This window comes from Plectropomus leopardus, chromosome 17, assembly GCF_008729295.1.
Source record: "Plectropomus leopardus isolate mb chromosome 17, YSFRI_Pleo_2.0, whole genome shotgun sequence".
NCBI classification, from domain to species: Eukaryota; Metazoa; Chordata; class Actinopteri; order Perciformes; family Serranidae; genus Plectropomus; species Plectropomus leopardus.
Genome location: NC_056479.1, coordinates 19,138,821 through 19,152,912, shown reverse-complemented (window position 1 = coordinate 19,152,912; position 14,092 = coordinate 19,138,821). Strand labels below are relative to the sequence as shown.

The 14,092-nt window shown below is 39.5% G+C and overlaps 1 protein-coding gene across 2 annotated transcripts in view; it reads right to left on the bottom strand.

Annotated features, from left to right (window-relative positions):
- LOC121956446 (cytohesin-3) overlaps positions 1-14,092 on the bottom strand; it is a 47,537-nt gene that overhangs the window by 3,718 nt on the left and 29,727 nt on the right. For both annotated transcript variants that reach the window (XM_042504656.1, XM_042504657.1), the window contains exons 8-12: positions 11,379-11,527; positions 10,800-10,911; positions 2,497-2,573; positions 871-942; positions 535-689 (exon numbers count right to left, since the gene is read on the bottom strand). In XM_042504656.1, the coding sequence (XP_042360590.1) occupies positions 535-689; positions 871-942; positions 2,497-2,573; positions 10,800-10,911; positions 11,379-11,527 (565 nt within the window). The remainder of the gene's footprint in view (positions 1-534; positions 690-870; positions 943-2,496; positions 2,574-10,799; positions 10,912-11,378; positions 11,528-14,092) is intronic.

Here is a 14,092-nt window from a genome sequence, read left to right as displayed (position 1 = left end):
GCTGAGCCAACTCTCTTTGACATTGCACCATCTTCTATGCAGGCGATTATAGAGCAACATTTAGGTCACCAACAGCAAGGTTATTATTACTGAGAGCTTTGTATGGTATGTGGCAGAAAGCAAACAAGCTGTTGTTCTCTGATTTACTATCTAAATCAAATCTTGTAATGACATTCTCAGGATAGATTTAGGTGCTTTTAAAACCCATGTCAGTGTATTTCCTGGGTCTCTCCTACATCGGCATTGCTCTTATAGTCCTTTTGCACTGCCTGAAACTTAAGAAAATATAGGCCTACTATATATTGACCCATGTAAAAATAAAGAAGCGAAAGCCTACGCTATGCTACAGACAGTTCACATGGGAGGCAGGTTTACTCCCAATGTGAATATTATACATTGTTGACTGTTGTCAGCCAGCCTCTGTACAAATGGGGTAGCTTCTTGGAGCTATATATAAATATATATATATATTTATAAAAAAAAACATGTTTCTTAAAATGTCAGACTTTTGCTTTAACTTATCAGGGGTCTTACTTGATGGATTTAATCCACTCCTCTTTCTCTTCCGGCGTGGGCGCTGATATCCTGTATACCACATGGTTACCCTCGACAACACGCCCATCTGCCTCCGTCTTGCAGGCTTTGATCACCTGGCCCTTGTGATTTGGGTTGTAGAGCTCAAAACAGTTCTGGAGAATGGAAAACGAGCCGAACATCAATAATGTGCTACTGTGAGAGTTACTGTGAGATTTGACTGCACTCTGACCAAGAAATTCAATTACAATTTAAACATCTAATACACATGATAACAGGAGAAAAGACACTTGATGTATGATCTTAGGGTGAGGTCTCTAATGAGGCTACACTCACAGGTTTCCTGGGCTCCTCCACCTCCCTGATGCTGAGATTCTCCAGTGGGATGATCCCACGAGGCTCCTTGTCCTAAAGGAGAGAGGGATGAGATAAAGAAAAATGAGAAGACGGAGAAAAACAACCATTTAATATAAAAAGAGAGCAATTGGTAGCAAGCAAACAAGAAAGAATCAGAAAGTGGGTAAAGATGAAGAAAGTGGTGCATTTTAGAATCAAAAACTGACAATAAAGACAAGAACAAAAGAAAAAGACACAATAAAAAAGGAAAGAGGACTGAAGAGGAAAAACAAGGATAAAATCTCCTGTGACATGTTTTGCATGTCTCGCCCTCGCTGCTCTTTAACGGAGCAGATATTGTGTGTGTGTGTGGAGCAGTCCGACCAGAGGACGGGACATAATGATAGTGTCCTGAATGATAATACCAGAGTAGAGAGAGGACAGTGCTGATGTAGCAGCTAGCAGGGACATTGAGGCAATGATAAAAATCTTAAATGACGCACATTTAAGCTCATTCTTACAGAGAGCGGCACTATGGATTGACAATCACAAAAACACATGGAGCCAATTTTTTTTAAAAATACAGTTGAAGAAACATTTATTGTTATGAGATTTTTCCATTGGATTTTGGATAACTGCAGAAAACAAACTCTGTTGCAAATAAACATTTATGATACCTGCATGTTTTGTTAAGCAAAATAGTCTTCACAAATGAACACCTTTTTTAGGATTTTTGAAGCCTAGGTGCAATCACCGAAAGTAAAAAGCTATTGCTAGGCTATAAAAACCTACACTACGGTTGCATCGTCACCTCTACGAGGCTGTAAAGCCGTGTTCTGTGTGGTTCGGTGGGATGACGTTCTGTAGTCTCATTTAGCCACTTGTTAGCAACCACCTTTTTAAAGACACAAAAGCTTCAAAGTTTGCAAGTGGGGTCTATCACGGGCCTTCTACCAGTTTTACATGCCCAGAAGACCTCTAATGGGAGGCGCCCAGGAGGCATCCTGATCAGATGCCCAAACCATCTTAACTGGCGCCCCTTTGGATGTGAGGGCGCAGAGACTTTACTTCGAGCTCCCTCTAGATGTCTGACCTCCTCAACCAATCTCTAAGGCTGAGTCCAGTCATCCAACGAAGGAAACTCATTTCGGCCGCTTGTATCCGTGTTCACGTTCTTTCGGTCACTACCCAAAGGTCATCAGCACAGATCAGGGTTGGAACCAGATACATCTATGTTTGAAACTACCATTTGAAACATGTACAAACATTTGAATATTTGAGGGTGAGGATCTTTTAGCGCCATTGCTTTTCTCTCTCTTTCCTTAACAATTGTTCTTTGGATTTTTTTTTTTAAAAAACTCTTTCTTCCAAAAATGCTTTTTTAAAAATTTTTTTAGAAGGACTATTTTCCTGGGAAGAACCTCAGTCCTTATTTCTTGGAGCGTTAATCCCCCCCCCCCATTATTAAAATACCAGGATTTGTTATGGCACCCCCAAATTCTGAAACATCCTCACTGGCTTTGGAAACCAGCAAATATTCATTTTATATTTTCTTCATCTGTAGACACACAAACAAAGCAAAGAGACACTTTACTTATCAAAACATCATCTTAGTTTGACACTCACTGTTGTGTATTCGAAGTAGTAGAGGCAGTTGTCAGTCAAGATAAACCATCTTCTCTTCCAGGTTTTCACTCGGCCCCCTGACAGGAAGAGGAAGAGAAGACAGGAAGTCACAAAAAAGGCCAAAGTGACAGACTGGCTGTCTCCAATCAGGAAAAAGAACCGGGATGTGACACTCATTAACGCAGCCAACCCTCATCCACTGTTTTCTTACTCTGGAGCGCAATAAGATTACATAGACATTATAAAGTAACGGGGCAGAGTGGGCCTTTACCAATCAGTATGTTGGTAGTTCAATTCCTGTCCTTGCAGTCTACATGTCAAAGCATCCTTGGGCAAAATACTGAATGCTAAAATGCTCCCAGAGGCTGAGCCATTGCTGTGTGAGTGCGTGTGGGTGCTTCTCTGATGAGCAGGTGGCACATTTTATTTTATGTATGAATGTGTGTATGAATGGATGAATGGTGCCTATGTTTTAAAGAGCTGTGAGTGGTCGCTAAGACTACATAGATGCAGTCTATTTACCATATTGTATGGATATTTGCTGCAAACTCAAATCTCGATACCTCCAGATATTAAACTATTGATAAAAATGGTATTACAAAATCCATCAGGACCAAGAGGCAACCTCTGGGGCTGAAAATGTGGAGTGCAAAAAGCTGCAGTTCTTTAAATATCCACTTGAGGCTGGCTCCAGTAGCAAGCCAGTCCCCATAGACACTCATGTCAAAATGCCCAACTTTACAGCAGAAACAAACATGTTTATAGCCTGGGTCTGCAGCTAATTCTAATGCTCATGTCAACTGTACAGGGGTGAAGTACTTTATAACTCAACAGTTTAAATGTTATCGAGGCTTAAAGTTACACATAATTAAGGGCGGGGGTGCTTGCGAGACAGGCTGTCCGCCAGTACTGTCCTCTGCTTCTCAGTCAGATCCCCTCGCGCCTCCCTGCATTGCAGAGAAAGTTCACTTTGACTTTCAGAAATATGCAGGCAAGCCAGTTTGAAGAAAACCGAAATGTATGTGATAACAATCAAGCGCCGCTATCTCTCCTAACTTTAAGCTTTTTTAAATGATGACTCAGACAACTGATAAATTATTGCTGACTTTGCTTATTCATTTTTTAAAGGCGACAAGATAAAACCCTCGTTGGCTTGTAAAGAGGGGAGCAAACAGCCCTTGATATGAACCTAATGTGGCACCTAAAGCACCCCTGAAGGAACACACATGTAGACATGTAAGCACAAAATCACACAAACAAACCAACCCCAAGAGCAAGTTCACCACCTCACGTGTTGCAAACTACAAAAAAAAGCATAGACAGCGCAAGCACAAGTGTCCAACAAGCTGGTCTGAAGCAGAATTCAGCCTCTGGCAGCGACTGCAGTCTGAGGAAAACAACACTGCTGGTGGGAGACACGTGCAGGCTGTGAAAAAGACATTCGAACACAAACCTGAGCTCACACACACATGCACAAAACATGACGACGTGCACATGAGCACTTTCTGATCATTTCCTGCGTGTGTGCTTTGACCTAACATTCCTGATTAGTTCCTCTCAACACTAACCATCCCTTTTGGTCACAACACTTTTCACTGCAGCATTTCCTTCCTGTTTTCATGGCGCCTCACATGTGAGCCTATATGGGCCACATATAATTACAAAAGCTACGGGTTTCCTTACATTTCAATAGACTCTGGCTATTGAATTAGCGTGGCCAAATTTCCGCTCAGCGTAGAGAGAGATTTGCTAAAAAAGGCAATTATTCCTTCACATCCTCCGGGGTTTATTTTTAGAGAGTTAAATTAGAAATATTATAGCGAGAACTGGTGCGGGAAATGGCTCCAGGGAGGAACCGTACTAGAATGTAATCATGTTAGGTCTGTGAGCCACAATGGGGCTATTTGCATTCGTACTCACTAGTTTGATGAGACTAAAGAGACGTTACAGAGCGGGAGAGGAATGTGCAGGGCAGAGCCAGGTGTGTGTGTGAATATATAAAACGGATCACCTGCAGTGCACTTGTACTTTAACCTTAGACAAACAGTATCAAGGCTATTAAACTGTCTCACGTTCAATAATAAATCCAACAATCAAACAATTATTCAAAGTGCTGAAGAAAGAATGTAAACCGATGTCTTTAATGCAGTGTGAACTGCAGCGCGAGGGAGTGAGGTCCAAATCAAAAACATGTGTAAACAAATGGCAAAAAAAAAAAAAACTAGAAATAAGACCAAAAACTGTATTACCTCATTGGGAAAGCATACAACCACATCCAATCCCTGGCACACACACACACAAACTCACACAGAGCAAATAATTACAGTGTGTGTTCTATTCCAAATTACATTAACATAGTTGGAATATTTATCTATAGTATAATCTGTGAGAAATACAAGGTTAGGTGTCTCTTACCCCAAAAATCTTACAAAGACAGCTTTCAGCTAGCCTGAAAGATCCATTAAAACACAATTGAAAAATATTATAAAAACATAAATCTACAAGTTAGAATGTAACTGTAAAGCTGTAAAGGCGGAGAGGTGGGTTTAATGAGTTTCTGTGTCCGTTGTGATGATGTCTAACATCCCCGACAAACACTCTAGTCCCATTATCTACTTGTTAGCAACCGCCTTTTTTAAAAGTAAAATGTTAAAAGTTAAAAAATTGGGTTTAAGCAGAAGTACTTTATGTTGCAGAATAAAATGTCTCAATATCTTTAGTCTGTGTTAACCACAGACCTCATTTAAGGCATTTTACAGAAAACCCATTCAAAAAACCCATAGACTCGAAGACGAGGGAACCGGCATTGCTAAAAGGCTAACAGACTTCCGTGTATTACTTCACTTCTCTATGTTATACATTTATATCCAGATGTGTGGATGTGGTTTTTTTTTTAGACAAGTATAAACATGGTGTAAACTGCCCGGTAACTCAGACTGACGGATAGCCTCACGTGCATGCTATGGAAGGCCAGATTTTGAACGTTCCAACTGTTAACCTTCTGGAACTTTCAGGACCCTTAGCTCTACGGACTACTAACTTGGTGGAACTTTCTGGACCGCTTGCGTTCTAAAGGAACCCTTCTCATTTGGTGAGTATTTCAAAAATCTGACAACATTTTCGGTGTCATTAAAGCAGTTAAAAAGGCTGTATTATTTTTTTCTTTTAGATGTATTACTGATGTATTTGAAGACATAATGTTATACAGTGTGGAAAATTGTTTCTCTGTGATTGGAAAACTACTATATTTCGGACAATTTGATACAGTTTTTAGCAATTTCAGCACGACTGACGTGAGCGCACTTGATGCGGTACTGCGTCATGGTTAAGCTAACGCTGGATAGGTAGCTAACGAGCTAATGTAACTTTGAAATAGCACTCGCTAATGGTGGTGCAAAAGTAGGAAACTCTCAATAAAAAACGTGGGGTTTCTCTCACGTTCAGTGTGCCAGATGCGTGTTCCGGCCGCTGGCGTTGAGAGCCTCTCCTAACTTGTTGTCACCAGCTCTGTGAGACATGCCAGCATTGAAACTATCCCGCGACCGAGAGTATTTCGTGTTGCTAACCACCTTTCCTTGACCTCCCAAGAAAACGTCACGAAGTCAAGGAAAGATGTGAATGATAATTCATGAGGACTTAGGAAAAAACGATCGCGACTGCACTTCTCCCATGGATGTATTACAAGGAAGTCCTCGGCTCCCTGATGATGCGACGGCGGATGTTATTGACGTGGGTCTGCTGTGATAAAACTACAATGTTCACGTGATGGACTACAAAAGGCACACCCTCACTGGGTTGGTTTTTATGCTGCAAGTTTTTTTTCGTAATTGTTTTATTTGTGTTTCCTTTATAAAGTTTTTAAAAGAGCATTCTTCAAGCCCTTTGTAATGTGGATCTTAAAAACTGCACTATAAACTCTGAGTATTACTATTATGATCACGAAAATAATAATAATAATAATTATAATATTAATATTATTGTTATCATTATTATCTTAATCAAGCCTACTTCGTTTGGCGCATACTCGCCACATTGTTTAATGCACATTATAAAGGTTATATGAGGACATCTCGGTGTAAAATATTACATCATTACTAAAGTGAGAATCAAAAATAAAGAGGAATATAGGCTGCCAGTCACAGAAGTGAAATGTAACATTGTCACAGGAGATGGTTGCTCACACTCACCCCCTCCCTTTCCCCTCATATTTATTGTCATGAATCCACACTGTGAATAGCCGAAATAAATATTGAAAATATATACGATGTGTTAGATCCACTATATTGTACATATGATCATTCTTATCTTTCAAACGTGATGAACTGAAAACACCAGTTGTCTTAAAACATCCCTGCATGTCAATGTACTGATTCTGATCAGGCTACAGATGTTTATTGAAGCTCTATTAGAGAGAGCAATCAATAGTAAATATTAAATACACATAAAACATGATAAAATACAATAGCAAAATTAATATATATATTATATAATAACACATCTGTTTTTTGCTAAATATAAGACTTAATTCAGGGCAAAGCTGTGATTATAACTCTTTGTATATAACAGCTTAAGAAGCAGCACACAGTTCAGTAAACAGCTCCATGGTGAGGTGATCGTGTTTTGAAAGTTATTTTGCTTATACAGACTGTGGATTTGTGATGTCATGAAACAGCTGACTCCCCAATTAGCAGCCCATGTGGAGCATCACTTTTTTACTTTATATATATATATATATATATATTTATTTATATTCTCTTTTTCGTTATTGTGTTTAGCTGATATGGTGGGGTGATACATTAAGTTGTTTTTTGTACATAGTTTGGAATAGACACACTTTGTTTGTTATATCAATAAATGTTTTATAAAAGTACTTCTTTATCAGTTGTTCTTTTGAGAGAAAAAAAAAACCCAACCTTATTTTCAAGCATGCATTCATGATTATACATTTGCTGTGTTACAAATTTAGTATTGCATTGTCAGTAAATTTCTGATAAACACAGCCATTGCTTATCCTGTACAAATGCGATCCATGAAACACAGATGTGGGGGGGGTCCCTAGGTAATAACAGTCTTGTGCGAATGGGACCTATGTCTGTGTTGTGTTTTTGGCCGCTGTGCCATAACTATCCCTCTATATCTCCTTATTCTTTGTCTTTCTACCAGTCCACGCTCTGCAACATGGTCCATGCTAGACTTCTGGACTCCAACCCAGCACCCTCTGGTTCCCACTCCAGACTAAGCTACTGCTGCCAAACTAAATCTACAAATAGTAAGGGCCATTTTTATTTTCTTTAAGTCTGAGTTGTGGTTTTGGTTGGCCGCAATGCCGACTGATCTCTCATCTCTATAACTATCCCTTATCTCTGGTTTTACCTCTCTATCACTCTGTCTATCTCTATTCCTAATCCCTCTTTATCTATATGGCCGCCGTGCCCTGAATATCTCTCTACATCTCCTCTCTATCTGTCTATCTGCTGTGAGATATAAGTGTCATTTACATTTTGCCACCTTAGAAGTCTGAGTTTCTATCTGAGTGGTTCTGAGACATTGAGCTTCAAAGTTTTGCATTCCAAATAGCAAAAATTATACGAATCTGTTTTGTTTTCTAAATACAAAACTACAAACAACTTTTATGAAAAACCTCACAGAATGTTAATATGTTGTCACAAAATAAGAATAATAACATTTAAAAATAAGTTAGATTGAACCTCATAATGCTGAGGTGGCGATTTGTGTTGTGTTGTGTCAGTTAGTATTATGATCTGTCATGGTCGCTGTGCCATAATTATCTGTTGTCTATCTGCTTGGATCATTAGTTAAATCTATATGATAAAATAATAGTCTAAATTGAATATTACACTCTGTTATTAGTATTTATTACACTCACACACACACACACACACACACACACACACACAGGACGTGTAGACATGCATTAGTTGTAGATAGATGTTAGACTGATGGAGCTGACACATACTCAGTGCTCCAAGCTGTTAGAGCTTCAGTGCCTTGCTCAAGGGCACTATCCTCCATTTTCCACGTCAAGTCCCTGCTATTAAGCTATCACCGCCCAGTAAGGTCTACAAAAAGTAAGTGCCATTTTTATTTTCCATGTTTGTGTGCTGGTTTTGGCTGGCTGTGGGGCTGACCGATCTGTTTGATTATCTGTCATGGCCACTGTGCTGACATATGTGTTTGGTTATCTTTAATGGCCACTGTGCCACGACTATCCCTCCATATATCACCATACAGTGTCTTTCCCTCATCTTTCCAACTGTATCTCTATTTATCCTTGTCTCTGACTCATCTCTCTTGCCTCTCACATAAGATATATAGTGTTTTTATGTTCTTAAAATCCACTGTGCTGACTTATCTCTTGGAATGATCTTGTATGGCTGCCATGCCATGACTGTCTGTCATGCTTCTATTTTTTTTAAACATTTTTTTTTAGCTTGAATCAATATTGAGACAATAATATATTTTTAATTATTAATCCCTCAATGGGGAAATTAAGTTTTTTTCAGTCTAATTCTTACATACACAGATACATCAAAAATACACACATTGACAAACAGGATCTGTAGGCATGTCAATAATTGTGATAATGTCATAGAGATGGAGCTGCTACTTAGTGAGCGCTTCAAGCAATTACGGCTTCAGTTCTTTTTGGTTTTCACCATAAGCTATCTATGCGTTCCATTACCCATACTACCATATTGCACTGTCAGAAAAAGCGGTACAGTTGGGTTACATATGTTCTTTAAGGTACAACTGCTGTTGATGTACCATCAAAGGGTCTTTGTTGGACCATAAGATGTCATGTACATTTTCTAGGTTGAACAGGTACATATAAGTACCAAACTGAGAAAAGGTACATGTCTGTACCATTTTTCCAACATAAAGGGATACAAATACGGAGATGTCAGTATGTGCATCCCAAATGTTGTTGGGAGATGGGATGATCATTGTGCAAGGAAAAGGATCTTTGACAGGTCAAAAAGCTCCAAGTAGGATTGAAATGTTGACAATATTCAACTTTTGTTGAACACGAGACTTTTGCAACTTTTTTCATTCATGTACGCTGTTTTTTTAAATTCTCACACCTATGTGATATGCTAACAATTATTCTCCAAGAACAAGACTCATTAATTTATATGAGTAAAATGAATGTGCTGGAACAAACGTTGAAATGTGCTATTAAACTTTTGTCTTCAAGTATAGATGCATAAAACTTTATGTCCTGGCAAAGACTGAAGTAAGATTGAAACCCTGTCTTGATTAAACTTTTGGGGCATAGAGTAAGTGTACAGGCATTATTTTTTTCCTTCAAATCTAAGAATTTCACCTCAATCTGTTACACTAAAGAGTGCCTCCAAATTCTGGTTAATTCAGCAACAAACCTGTACTTGTGTGTAGTTTTTAAATGTTTTCACTGTGTGCTTTATTGTATCTTGCTGTACTCAGTTTACCCTATTTTTACCACATACTTATAATGTCTTAGTTTTCTAAAAGCCTGTCTAGGGACAGATTTTGCAAACTACAGTCCAATATAAAGTCTATGATTCTTGCATGGGATAACTATTCTCAGTTTGTCTATGCAAGAGCAAAGAACCTAATTCTGAGCCCTACACATAAGCAGTCTCTATGGGCTCCCTGGCCTTCCCAGTTTGGGTCCTTTTTTCTTTCTTTCTTTCTTTCTTGTGTATGTGTGTGCTCCAACAGCATGGTCAGTTACTGACTCGGCTCTAGCTGCATTTAGTGCAGGGGTGGACTAATCCATTTCACACCCTAAGGGGTGAGAGGGGCCTCAGAGTGCTTCCACTATTTGTTTTATACAAAGTTCAGTCAATTTGTTTAGCCACTTTTAATTTAGTTATAGCACTAATTACTAATTTACTAAATTACTTAATAAAATATTGCAAACAAATAGAACTTTTCTTTCCAGGCCTTCCCAGGGCCCTTCCTCCCATTAGGGCCCGATGTAATCGGTCCCAATTTTCCTCTCATTGTGATGCCCCTGTCTATGTATACTGTACCTGCCCCTATCAAAAAGACCATAAACTAAGAAATAATGTGGTGATCTGTTCAAGTTCACTGCGTCTAAAACATGATACCTTAGCGTCAAGTTAGAGAGCACGAATGATATTAACCTCACTCTGTCCTCTTGTTCGCACTCGTCTGTGAGAATAAAGCCACAATTGTAGCGAGGATAAGTGGGAGGGTAACCAAATAAAGTTATCCAGGATGTCTTGCATACCCTCAGCAAGGGAAATGTGCAGACACACACATACACACACACTAACCTAATTTAAGCAGCCAGCCCTCTCTGTCTGGGTTGAAGAATGTGTGCGTCAGGTCATTTCCATCATCCTCAGGGATCTTAAAGGGTTCGCTCTTGATGCTGTCGTATAGATTCTGGACAGAGAATTAAAACAATAGGGAAAGGAACATTATGGAACAGAAAAGCTCACATTGCCATTTTCAGTACCTCCTACCTTCAGATTAACGATACATTAACAAAACATTGACAAATTCTATTTAAATGTCGGAAAGTGAGAGACAATGATTCATACCTCGATAACTCTGGGAGCTGACAAAGTGTCGTTTGTTTCTTAAAATAAGCCAAGGGCACTTTGGTAAAGACGTCAGCCTATAGTATGTGGGTAAATCAACTTGCTTTTTTGAATTTTTCTTTGAGAGATCGCAAAAGATTATTAGCATAAGTATCTAGGGAGAGGATCTAATTCTGCTGAGCAGCAATATCTCAATTAGTGAAGCGTGACTCTGCTTGGTGCAGAAATTCCAAGACGTTTCTCTCTCCACGCACACTTCCTTGGATACATTTGTCATACCTAACAAACTAATAAAGTCAAAGCTCTCACCCTGAGTAGCTCCTCTGGGAGGTCTCCCCCCTCATTGATCCCTCTGTTCATGGAGATGAAGCGCTCCACAGGGGGCTTGTCTCTGACGTTGGGATTGTGCAGGCTTGTGTTCAGCATAATGATGGCAAATGATAGGACGTAGCAGGTGTCTGTGGAGGTAATTACACAGTGTTTGTCACTGAAATCATAAAATACAAGCACACATCTCTCTGTGTAAGAACACGTTTTCTTGCTTGGAGTTCATGGATTAGTGTGTAAATTATTACAATTACTGATCTTTTTTCACGAAGTCTATCTTAAATCATTGATTTTATAATATAAAGGCTAGATGAAGATCATTCATTTGTTTGCATTTCAAACATTTTCTTTCTAAAATTCCAAAAATGATAAAATGATATTGAGATGACAGCACATGATTTGTGATTAATTAGACAGGAATCCATCAACTGATTTTCCCACCACATCTATTTAATACTCTTTCTAATAAAAAGAGAATTTAATCAACAAAGAGCCCCATATTCTGGGGCACATTGCGCTCTCATCTGGGCCTTTGAACACACACACACACACACACACACACACACACACACACACACACACACACACACACACACACACACACACACACACGGGGCGCACAATACACCATTCTTTATCGTCATTGTGATATCAACTTGCACGATAAACGCATCTTTAAAGACTGCAATATTGCACCTTAAATACAGTTAACAACATATCAAATTACATTTTGTCTGTAGGCGCTATTTTGTTTAATGTGGGCCATGCTGTTAACTCTTTCGGACAGAGCCCTCACTATGTACAACAATAAGGACGACCGGATGGCTTGTGGCCAGTAAGAAGTTACATCACGCCAGTAATTATGAACAGTAAGTTGCCCAAACAGGCCAGTGCTCAAAAAAGTGAGCAAGCCAGCATCAATACTACTTCTGCTCTGCTCTCTGAGACTCCCCCTACTCTGTCTGTGTCTTTGTTCCTACCAGTAGCGCACAGTGCAAAAAAAGACAAAGGCTGGCTTGTTTACTTTCATAGATGAAATGTCACTCAATCCTAAAACAACATACGAGTTAATACACAAAGAGCATTTATTGTGTCTTGGCAAAAAAACATACGACTGGGTCAAAAAACAGTGTTTCCCACAGAATAAAAGTCTATGTGTGGCGGTAGACTCTTATTCTGGGGGGTTGGTGTGTGTGTCTTATTGTGATTATTATGCATCCCCTGTTTGATTTCAGAGGTTTTTGCCAGTTATTGAATGCAGTATAGGCAGAATACTTTATTTTTTACCCCAGCAGCAGTTTGTTGAGTTTGAGTCTCAGGGTGGAGAATTGATCAATTGATCAGTTTGAGGGTGGATTGATCAGAGCTTACCAGATTTGATTGTGGGATGAGAGGAGCAGCTGCTGCAGAAATGAGTGAAAGCAAACTTTTAGACCCAGTACTGGACCACTGGGTGCGTGGTTCCCATGGGATGCCAGTTTCATTGGAAAAACTATGAACAACATTAAGAGCACTATTGCTCTAAAAAAAAAAACAAAGCAATCTCATATCTATATGAATTAAAGAACTGTTAAGCTTCACTTTAATTGTGCCTGGCTTCGTGATGCTCCATCTCTGACCAGCTTACACTCTGCGCTCCAGGAATGTGGTGCTCTGAAGAACGGAACTGCATATATTTTTCAACAGCGCTCTGAATGAAATGGTCTAGCTCCAAAAATAGAAAATTAATTCACAAATAAATGATTGTGTGGAAAGCCCCAAGAGTGATGACTCGTGTTGCAAGAGTAGCGTAGCTCCTTTAGAAAATGAGTAGCGAGTGTGTGGTCAACTGAGAGAGAGAGTGACAGTAGTTGCGCTGAGACCTGATAGTGTTGTTGGCGATCAGAGCAGAGAAGAAATCCACACTTAAGTCAAGTAGTACTAAATGTACAGAGTAGATTTCAGTTTGTTCACGTATAAACACTATAGCTCCTCCCAAGTAAATATAATTATATCTACCTGTATACACAAACACAGGTGCTGTGCAAGTCTCAGCAAGAACTGAGCACATTTATTGTTTTTTTTATTTTAAGTAATATTATCGATGAGATACATTATCACTCATCTCATAATTTCCTTGTATTGTGGAGCCCTTACACACACACACACACACACACACACACACACACACAAAACCTTGATCTAATGCTCTTGCAACTCCACATCATAACTCCTGCTAACCACCCTCCACCTCATCCATCCACACACTAACTGTCCCAGTCAACATCCTCTGCACTATAATTTACAACCCTGAGTGCTCCGGTCCTGAGAGATGACCAATAAGTAAGTCTGGGTGTGTCACCACTGCACCACATCAATATTCATGACCTGAGCTGTCACCTGCGTCCTCCTCGGCACTTGCTCGGTTAACACAAAAACAGCAGACGATGTGCAATGGGCCAAGACTGCACTAATGACCACCATTGACCGGTGATCAATTTCATTATCACTGCTGGAGACACAAGTCATGATTACACAACGATTAGTGAGGAAGCTGCTAAGTATGGTGGGAAACTTTCTGATTTTCTGAGCGCAAACCTCTATTTAATCAGAAAGTGGTCATATTCGTTGATCCTTTGGGAAAAATCTTCAGGGGTCGTGGTCACTTAAGATTTATACAGCCTGAAAAGGCCCAGATGTCTAATGAGGGAAGACAG